At 40.2% G+C, this 11,110-nt stretch overlaps 1 protein-coding gene across 2 annotated transcripts in view; it reads right to left on the bottom strand.

Moving 5' to 3' along the window:
• Positions 1-2,689: 2,689 nt before the first annotated feature.
• The window catches only part of LOC122796386 (zona pellucida binding protein), a 944,481-nt gene continuing 936,060 nt past the window's right edge, over positions 2,690-11,110 (bottom strand). For both annotated transcript variants that reach the window (XM_044064828.1, XM_044064827.1), the window contains exon 8: positions 2,690-3,584. In XM_044064828.1, the coding sequence (XP_043920763.1) occupies positions 3,490-3,584 (95 nt within the window). In that variant the 3' untranslated portion in view covers positions 2,690-3,489. The remainder of the gene's footprint in view (positions 3,585-11,110) is intronic.

The following is an 11,110-nucleotide window of genomic DNA, read 5'->3' as shown; positions in this document are numbered from 1 at the left end:
GATGGAGCCTCAAGCAGGATCGGCGTGGATGAGGCTATCAGCACTGAGGATGGAACCGAGGAGAAACACAGCTCTGAACCCTGGGGTGAAGCGCCCACCCCCCAATCCCCAGATTGAGGAAGGACCGGTTCTGCAGGAACTGAGGACCAAAGGGACAAACTCAGAGCCGGAGTGAGGTGCACTATCGGCACCAAGGAAATGGGTTCCAAAGAGGATGTCAGAGCAGAAGGCTTTGGAACTAAAATGGTTGAAGGAGAGTAAGAAGGAGTCAGTGGAAAAAATTACCCAAGTCCCACATGGGGAAGGGTCTTAGAAAGCGTGGGTATCCCCCTGGCTACCAACAGCTGGTCCACAAGACGCACCACATCATGTTCCATCAAGCTCCTGGTGGATCTAGCGGATACTCCGGATGGGGAGTTAGGATGTTCGATGAACGGGCTATACACTTGGCCCAGAAACAGATCAACGGAAGGGGATTATCGGGTACGTGGTGTAAGGTCTTCCAGCACCGAAGTCTCAAGTTTCAAGACCGGGAGTAATGGGGTGAAATCTAGTTTAGTTGGTAAAATGCTTGGTGCCGAAGTAGCACTCTCAGCCAAAATTGTCTGTTCCAAAAACGTAAGAGTTGAAGGTATCGAAGGTGTGCCCTGAGCTGAAGTGGCCACAGATGCTGAAGTCGAAACAGGCATGGTAACGTCTATAATCGGTGCCGCAGGCAGGCCCAGTGCTGAAAATGGCACCGGCATCGAAGTTTTCGAGATGCTCGAAGCCGAGGAAGACGGAGCCATAGAGGTAGATTTATGCCCCGAAGACAACTTTGGGACCTTTGGCTTGACAAGCTTACTCTGATCACCCAATGGTGAGGACGGAACTGAGTGGGACCTCTTTTTGTCCTTAGTGGGAGGGGTTGAGACCTCCATCGCAGAAATGGCCTCTGAAAAGGGAGACTTAAGTAACCCTTTCAGTATCAGTTTATTTTTGCACTCATTGAGAGTGCATTGTCTGAAACTTTGACAAATGTCACAAGGAGGCTGCACCGAAAGGTGTGGCACCCACAAACAATATACACAATCATTGTGAGAATCACTATTAGGTAACTTACATGAAGCACAATGCTTAAACTCTGAAGTACCTTTCTTATACGACATCTTGATAGAGAAACACCACAGGCCAACAGTATAACTAGTCAGAAAAAATAAGCCAAACACTGTTCAAAAAGTCACAATTGTACCAGTACAGAGATATGAGAAAACAGAAACCCCTTAGTAAAAAAACAATCCTAACAGGCTATCAGAAAGAGAGGAAAAAATACCAGCTATGGTACTGAAGGAATACCACAAGGGTAAGGGAGGAAAGGCCGTACTAACAATGGTACTAGAAAGATTACCAACGGTAATAATGGGTAGATAAGAGAAAAACAAAACAAGGTCTGACAGAAGAAAACAGACTAGAAATATTATTCATTATCCAAAGTTTTATACACAAATATCAAATAAAGTTTCATTTAGCTGAGAGCTCAGTTGAAACGCAGCTTTATGGCTACACGGCAAACGAGAACAGAGGTAACAGGGAGAAGGGCATTCTGGGTAGAAACTTAGCTTGAGAGTTTTTTGGCTGGCGCAAGCTTAGTAAAAAGGCCGACACCGTTCTGAGGGCTCGGAACCAAACCTATCAGTGATGAATGGAAAGAAGATTAACTACATCAGATAAAATGTTAGTTGCCTTAAAAAAACAAAGAATGGAAGATTTGGATTATCCCTTATATCAACTATTACCTCTCAAGCCTGCTAAGCACCTCACCAAACAACTTCCTTGTCCTGGACAGACTTTAAAACTTCAGTTTTAACATCTGAAAGATTTTGAGACATAAACATTTGGAGATAAGAATGGAGATGTCATTCATTTAGCTAGTGCCTTTAAGTTTTAGGAAACACTGCAAAAAGATGGCTGAGACAGAATGTACCACTCAGAAAGATGCACTATCAGACAGCTTAAATCAAAGTACCCATACAAAACAGGATAATTCAGTGTTGAATGAATCCCATATTTTCACACACAATATATATATATTTACTTGTAAAAAAGTTTGCCTCCTTAAAAGAATGATATTTTTGAAGTACCATATGAGTTGTGAATCGATTTTTAAAATACTGTGATACTATGATAGCACATTCTACCTGTGAAAATATTCTTAAAAACAATGAAATCAGCCTCACCTGTCTGCATTTATTTATTATTCTGTTATAAAGAAATTAGTTACAATCATGAGCTACAGATGCACTCAAAATGTTATGGCAAATGAAACATTTTGTGCTACACATTAATTCTTAAAATCAGTAGCATAGGTTCATAGGTGCTTACTAGGCTAAAGACCACAGGGTCTTTTTAAACCTAGCTATGCATTCCAAATCTCTGATAAATTCTAGAACATTTGATAAGTGTAAGCAAGGGGTTGGGAGATGAAACATTTACAAATAGGGGCCTGGGAGATTAACCATTTACAGGCATCCTGTGTCCATTAGAGACATAGGTGCCAAACAAGGGATGAATTTCCCGTTCCCCCTCAAACTGTCCAAGTTACACTTGAATTAGATTAGGGAGGAACTCTGCCTCACATTGAAGGGGGGGGCTGTTCCAGAGAAGGGGTAGTCTCTGGGATACATACCTGTCTCTCCAGGAGGTCCTATTTATATCACTGCAAGGTTTAAGTTTTTAGAATGGGTAACTCTGGTGCTGTTTGTTTTGTGGATATGCAGCATGGGGCAAAAGGGGGCAGCTACCAGAGCGTAAAGTGTTGGAGAAATGTAATTGGCAGAAACTGATCATTCTTTAATGTACTTCCTGGGTTTGAATGCTGGTACTTGCTGATACTTGGATTTAGAACTGAAGCCCTTTAGTCCATCAAGTATGGCAGGCTCTGTGGCAGAAACAGCAGCAGCTCCTTGTTACAGTAAAAGAGAGGAGACCTTTTTTCTTACTCTTCACATTGTTGGAAGAGCACCAGATCAGGGATGGCCCCAGGCACCAGAATAGCTAGCTACACCTCTGTTTAAAATATGTGATTAAACAAGTTCACAAACCAAGGTTTACTTATGTGTCTTATTAGCATTAAACTATATGTTATACTCATCTGAAGGCATGCTTAGTATGAGCCTTTGTTTGCTGTATAGTATGGAGCATGCTTCAAGATATACTGCGCTTTTAAAATACGAACAATCCAGAATTGTTAATGCTACATGAAATGCACATCATTCAATAAATAAAATGTACATCATTCAGTAAAGTATTATTTACAATAAGGTATAAATTCATAACTAACACTGGGCCTTATAATACAGAAAAAAGGTAAATTTTGTATAACCAGAGTTTAATTATTACTGTAATTAACACACACAAAGAATGCAATACACCAAGTTATTAGCTGGAAAGCATTAAATGTCAGAACAAGGCAAATGCTTTGGAAGACAAATCTCTGATTTAATATCATGGTTATAAGCAGTTTTGCTCTCCATATGCTACTGATGATGCACATGGTTCACAAGATGACCCGCTGCTTGAACTGTATGTTCCTGGGCTACAAACAACTGAAAAAAAATAAAGAAATAGAAAATGAATTGTAATCAATATAATATTAATTATTCAGCACTATTTATATATTAGCAAGCATCATTAAGAGAACTTCAGAGCACTGCATTAGGAGGTGTGTATATACAGAGAAATGTAACATTCTTATTTGTTTGTGGGGAGCACAATTTCTGTTTTCAGGACTATTTTCATGGAAATAATGAATGCTGTTATTCATAAGCCTATCCCAAAGATGAAAAATACACATTAAACAATATTCAAAATATTCCCAGGTTGTGCTACAGAGGAATAAATTGAGAAGCCCCAAAACCTTGGAGATCTGGCTTCACAAAGTCATGCTTTATTTAGTGAAGGTAATGTACAATTTAATTGTTGAATTCAGTAAGGGACAGTCAGATGTACAAGATTAACAACAAGATGAGGTGGAAAGTGGCTCTCCTTTCTAATTCTGTATGCACTGCCCAAAATTACTAAACACAACTTATGACAGCCACATAAAGGGAACTCTATTATAAGTTAATTGCACAATAAAAGGGTTATATTCATAAATAATGTGTTCACTCAGTGCTTTTCTGATACAAGCTTTAACTTATTGTTTTAAGAATATGAAGAGCACACATCTACTATAGTGCACAGCCTTGAGTTCTATATACATTCTTCTTGGTACTTTTCCATTATCGGGGCAACAGTCTGGTCCGACGAAGCTGCTGCACACCTGAAGGAATGTAGTTTGAGGACTGTGTCTTGTGATTTTTTTAAGCCCAACTTCTGTAAGCCTTAGTCATAACTGTTAACCTTTCATCTCCAAAATGTGGAACACTAACTCCCGTAATGTAACAACCAGCTAGGGACCTCACAGGATGGTCACACGTGAAAACATCTGTACTTATAAAACATTCTTGTTGACTTGATATGGGATGGTACTATGTGGAACAGCAAGGAACGTGGACTTAAGAGTCAAATGAGGCATGTTTCTCATAATGAGGTATTCTTGAGTGGTACGGCCACACTAAACACGTAGTGGTAACACATGCTTTTATGAGGAACAGGCAAAAAATAGGCAGAAAATTGGACATTCTACGAAAATCTGGACAGCTTGTGGTAAACTCACACCTTAATGTTAAATACTTCTGCTGTTCATAAAATGCAAGTTGATGCAAAACCTGTTCAATACGCTACTATTTTTCAAAAGTGCCCCAACGATATGTTGACTTTGTCCTTGGTTTTGCGCAATGATGTTGAGAGGTATGGATCATGCAGTAATTATCAGATTACTGATTTGATGGCTAGATGCGACTGCGATCAGAAAATACCGATTGATGCCATTACTATAACAAAACAGACACTGCGACGGAAGCCTGAAAAATTCCCCCTACTCAGAGGTATGGGGATGTCAGCATATCCGCTGACTGTCTCTGATCTTCAGAAACATCCCTGATTTTTCACTCAGATTTTAACTCTGTCCTCTCACTCCCTTCACAAACTGGTTAAGTTTTTTTAAAAAAGATGTTAAATTGCATTTACTAAATTATGACAATAATTAGAGTTATAGACTGCGTTTACTTTAACCAGGAAAGAATAAGCAGGGCCACGCATTTTGAGTGTTGCTCCATTAATGGAAAAGTACCATTCTTCTTACTACAGCTGGACATCAGGTCACTGAGAGATATCTCCTGGCAGCTGGTGTCAGAAGTCCTTGCCTTGGTAGATGCTTTTCTGGGTTAATCAGAGTTTGCTTTTCTCAGAATGAGAAACTGCTATGAAACTTGAGAATCCATGGAAGCTGTAATGTGAGCAGGGCTTTTAATCCAGGGAATATGGCTTGTTATAGGTGAGAGCAACATCTAAGCCCCACATAATAGCAAATGTTTGCTGGTGTTTGTGAGAGAAGAATTAAGAACTGTCCTTCCCTAACTGTATCATCTGGATCTCCTACCTGATTATTTGTCCAGAAGTTGGCCTATTCTTGTCACGGTACTAACTCTAGTGAAAATGATGACCAGATGTTGGGCACCAGAGTAATGACAGCTGTAATGTTACAGAAGGAGAGCTTCCATGCTAATGGGGAGGGGAGGGAGAAGTCTCTAGATGTGGCTGATTGGTATGGTTAAGACAGTAAAAGCAGAAGCTGCAGCAGTGGGAAGAGTGAAGGCCAGGCTATGGGAGGAGTTTGATGAGATCATGGAGAATGACTTTCGAAACATCTCAAGGAAGAACTAGGCTGTCAGCTTGGGTGAAGAAAAGCAGATGTCTACTGAGGGCAATATCAAAAATTAGAAGGAATACTTTGAGCAACTGTCAAATCCAGTGGACATGCCATTCTCTGTGGAGGAATTAGTGACTGAAACAGATGGTGGAACTGAATTCATTTTGGTAGATGAGGTTACTGCAGCAATTAAATATTTCTACTACAGCAAAATTTCAATACAGGATTGTCAAGAGTCCAAGCATATAGAGAAATATTTCATCTAACTAATTTTTTTCTAAAAAAAACAAAATAAATCTGGTTCTAAATCTTCCTTCTTCAAAAAGAAGACATGGTCCATTTCATTCCTTTCATAGGTTTTTATTGGGATAAGTGCTTTTGTCCTTTTAGACTTATTCAGATCCAGACTGTAGACTCAGAAGAAGGTAAGATCTTTCTATATTATTATACCTCCCTCCACTCCGAGAGCCGTCTGCCGGAGATGGAAGTCGGAGCCCAGCTGTCCAATGCAAAAGCTCCAAGGGGAAGAGACAGTTCTGAAAACCTTGGAGTCGACTCCATCTCCCCTGATCCTCCCTGGAAGCTTCGGCTCTGAGAGACATCAGGATCCAAAGATGTCGGGGCCGGTACACTCAAAGTATCAGTCAGATCCGAAGACAAAGCTGTCTTCGGATATAACCTATAAGGGCCCAGAATGCTCAGCTCTAAGGACTCTAACAACACAAGCTGGGTCAGAGGAGGAGTTGTGATTGGTGGAGTAGTAGCTGGAGGATGTTCTTGACCCAAGGGGGTAGGAACTGTGAAGACTCCCTTCTGAAACTGCTCTGTGAAGAACATCCTCATCATCCTTTCCACATCTGCCTCCATGAGACCTATGGAGGAACAAGAGGACACTACTGAAGGAGACTTAGGGTGCTACTCCAGAAAGGGGGAGGGCACCCTGGATAGGACTGGATCCACGGAGGGAGAATACTGAGTTCAAGGCAGTGGCTTGGGATCCGAGGACTTCAGATCCGTGGTGTGTTTTGTGAGGAAGAATTTGCCAGATACCTGATCAGATCCAAGGATGGTCGTATCCCAGGAGATGTTGGATCTGATTTTGATTTCTTTTTCTTTGGTTCATAAGAAGTTGAAGCCACGGAATATGAAGACCTGGAACTTTTTGAAGAGTCCTTTGATTTTGCCTTGGGAGATTGAACTCCAGAGATGACCTGGGAAACAGGAGTTGACAATAAACCTTTTAATTTTAATTTGTTTCTCCTTTCTTTGATACCTCTGGTGTTGAACCCACTGCGAATGTAACATTCCTGGTCTAAGTGCTCAACTCATAAACAGTACACACATAGAGTGGGCATCAGTAAATGGCATCTTGTCCTTATATTTTGCACATTTTTAAAGCCTTTTCCAGACATAGCCACAGGTGAACTAGTAAACAATCAGATATCTGCAAAAAATGAATACTTAATTAGACAGTAACAAACCAAATACTGCCACTAGAGAAAGAAAAGTGCAGAGAATAAAGCTAGCAGTTTTTACAGGGATCTAAAGAGGTAGGAAAGACCTATCAACAATGGTAGCGAGAATGCACTCACAAGTCTATAATGGAAAATGAAGATGAAGAGTAGCAAAAATCTTGACAGAAAGTACAAAGTTATTAATCATAGATAGATTTACTAACAGATAGTGAATAAGGATAAAGTTTTAAAGAAATAACACTTATCTTAATACAATTGCTAGAGAGTAGTAGTCAACCACATCTGCTCACGAAAGCAGCAAACAAGATCTGAGGGAAGTTAGGCATGGTGCATTGTGGGTAGGAAAGGAGTGCACGAGTTTGTTGGTCTTCACAAGCTGGAGTAACAGCTGAGTCAGATCCGAACCCATACATTGAGGAATGAATGAAAATTGACAACATTAGATCTTATCATAACAGTAGATGTTTGAATGATCATTGCTGCAGCAGCTTTAGCTATATGGTTTTATCCTGCATAGGATATTAACAGCTGGCCTGCTACCAAAGTTTACAGGCCTCTTCTATGCACCCAAACCATTATCAGCTCAACCAGAGCTGAAGAACGCCAGCTGTTTGGGTGCCAAGCCCTTCAGAGCTTACTTATCAATGGCAAGAGGGAAGCTGGAGCCCTGAAAGAGGTCAGTGATAAGTAGACCAACAAGGTTAGCATTAATTATCTGTTACATCCAACTACGTATGCAAAAATGCATATGTAACCAAGACGAAAAGATGATATACAATGTGGAAAAATTAAAATAGATTGTATACTGCCTATGTATGCCAGTAGTGTAGCTTTTCTCCCCAGCCTCTGCTGAAAAATGGTATCTGCCCCAGTCCCAGTCAACAAAGATAAATAAATAAATAGATTTCGAAGTTTTTGCCCTGGAACAAAAATGAGGATGGAGCAGCTACTGCAGCAGTGATCATACACTGTATACACTGTATATTGTCTATGTATGCCAGTAGTGGAGCTTTTCTCCCCGAACTCCGCTGAAAAAGGGTATCTCTCCCAGTCCTGATCAACAAAGACAGATATAGATAGATAGATAGATAGATAGATAGATAGATAGATAGATAGATAGATAGATAGATAGATTTCAAAGTCTTCACCCTGGCAATAAAAACAAGGAGGATGAAGCTGCTACTGCAGCAGTGATCATTCAAACATCTACTGTTATGGTAAATTTATTTATGTTCATCACTGTTGCAGTAGCCTTAGCTATATAGCCACTGTAGCTTATACTGACTAGTGGAGGAACTGGAGTCCAGGAGCCCATAGAGAATGCTCCTAGCAAAGCCTGCTCTAGACCTGGAGAAAGAATCAGGTTTGTTGTGCTTTGTAAAGGTACATACAGAGGACAATGCAGTGTCTTTTAGAATGCTTCTAGAACCTACCCCTTTCCAAAAAGCCACTGATGAAGCCAAGGCCCTAGTAGAGTGAGGCTTGACCCTGCATTGCCTTGTGGTGGGTATAACAAAAGGTAATAGCATGTGGCAACCATTTGGAGATAGTCTACTTTGACTCAGGTTATCCTCTTTTCTTACTTTCATAGGAAATGTATACCTGATCAGAGTTTCTGACAGTGTTAGATCTGTCAAGATAACATCCAAGTTGTTTGTGGACATCCAGAGTATGGAGAATCCTTTCTCCCTCATGTTTAGGTACCACTTTAGGCATAAAGGAAAGATTAGTTCTCAAGTAAATCTTATCTTTGTGGAAAAAGAGATAAGATTGACCTACCATGACAGCATACACTCAAATAAGTCAGAGAAATGAGCAAAACTGTTTTCCATGTTAAGGACCTCATATCAGCCTGGTGGACTAGTTCAAATGGATAAAGAGTTAAATTTGCAAACCAAAATTGAGATCCCAACTTCTAGGAGGCCTGGTATGAAACTCCCTTTTCAAAAACATTTTAGCATAAGAAAGCAAATCATTCTGAGATGACAGACAAATGAACCTTGACAGAGGAGTAAGAAAGGCCAGAGAATAATAATGCATACTAATATCAGTCAGTTAAGGTTAATCATCTATGAACTGAGGGGGGTGGAGCTAGGAACTAAACCTTCTATTTAAGGGGTAAAATAAAACATTTCAGAGCTTTACTGGAAAGGCTCACCCAGACTCTGACACAGCTTGCTTTGAGGGAAAGGTTAGTTTGCTTTTTATTTCTTGTATTTTCCATTACTTTATTGCCTTTTTCTATTTTGTATACTGTGATTTGTTTTCTTTACACTGTATTTTACTTGTATTCTACTTTTAAGTGCATAATTAAACTTGAAAAGAGACCACAGCTTTGTCTCTTGTGAGTCAGACATAATTCTTTGCCACCCCTCCCACCCTGTTACTGTTGTGTTCTTAAACACCACTATTTTTTGTTGCCTGGACCTTATGTTAATTTGACCATATATCTCATTTCCTCTCTGCTTTTACTGGCTCATGTGAGTAAGCACTAAATTATCATTTTGTGAAATCACTCCCTTTCAACTATTTACATTTATTGACCATCCTATTGTATTCCATAGTACCAGAATACAAAAGTGCCCACCCCCTTTCAATCTATATTCCATAGTACCAGAATACAAAAGTGCCCACCCCCTTTCAATCTATCTTGCTCTTTTAAAAATAGTGCAGTCTTTAGGATAAACCATTTATTTTCATCTTACCTTTAAGCATCTACTGCAAAACCACCAGTTATTGTAGAACCCACAATCTGCCTCCCAGCAGTCATCTTGGGATAATTGCTTCTGTTTTCTCCTGGTGAGAGAAGGAGTACAGTGACATTATTTCCTGGAGACTGCTGATCACCAGAAAGCCTAATAACTGTTTTATAGGTGACAGCTTGGAATATATGCTTATATTTTAATCCTGGTGACAGTAGGAGCAGAGTGCATTGATTCCTGACTGTTTCTGGCTGGAGAGTGAGTGTCTGTGTGGAACGTACCTGACTGGTCCGGCTGTTAGTCAAGGCATCTACCAGAAAAAGGCTACAAGCCTACAATCCTTTGCATCATCTGGGACAAGACAGTGGATCACCAGACACTCTGTGGCCTGCTTCTCTTCTTGAGATTGGTGCTAACATTTTGCTTCTGGTGAGAGAAGAAGCAAAGGAGTACTGTATCCAACAGAGTGAAGCTGTGGTGAGACCAGCATTAGTCGTGGCCAGGCAGTAGCCATTCATGCAATTCCCCTCTTTTTATCATTCTTGACAAGCTAATTCTTTGTTTTCAGTAAGTACTGCTTGATTTGTTCTAACTTCAGAATATCTGCCTAAATACTTCATCCATAAATGTTCAGGGTCTACGTATTAGTTTCCCCTCAAGTGTTTGGCAGTGCTCTGTACAGACTCTGCCATCTTGAGTGACATTTGTCCTGTAAAAGCACAATTGAAATTTCTCCAATATCTAGTTGTACACAGGACAGCTACTTTGCAGTGACAAGCACTGTCCACATAGCTGCAAACCAGATACTCCTGACAGTAATTGATATTCTTACTCCAGCAGTCTAATCAATAAAAAAGGGTCTGTTGCCATGGATATGAACTTCCCTACTGTCTCCATTACTGGCTTGGTGGATATGGGCACCCTGAGGCAATGCAGAAATTGCCTCATGTTTGCTGATAACCAGTCAATTCTCAAACAAACTGATATGGTATGTGAGAGATGTATTTACACAACATCACTGGAGGCAAAGCTCTCACATAAAAGTAATCCTAATGTTAATAAGGTTGCCAGTAGTACACATGCTACACCCATCAAGCACAATTCAAAGCAGACATATAGACCCACATATACTGAGGCACTTA

The sequence above is a fragment of the Protopterus annectens genome, chromosome 3.part0 (assembly GCF_019279795.1).
Source record: "Protopterus annectens isolate FY-2018-M chromosome 3.part0, PAN1.0, whole genome shotgun sequence".
NCBI lineage: Eukaryota > Metazoa > Chordata > Ceratodontiformes > Protopteridae > Protopterus > Protopterus annectens.
Note: the sequence above shows the minus strand (reverse complement) of the source record. Positions and strands in the feature narration are given on the sequence as shown.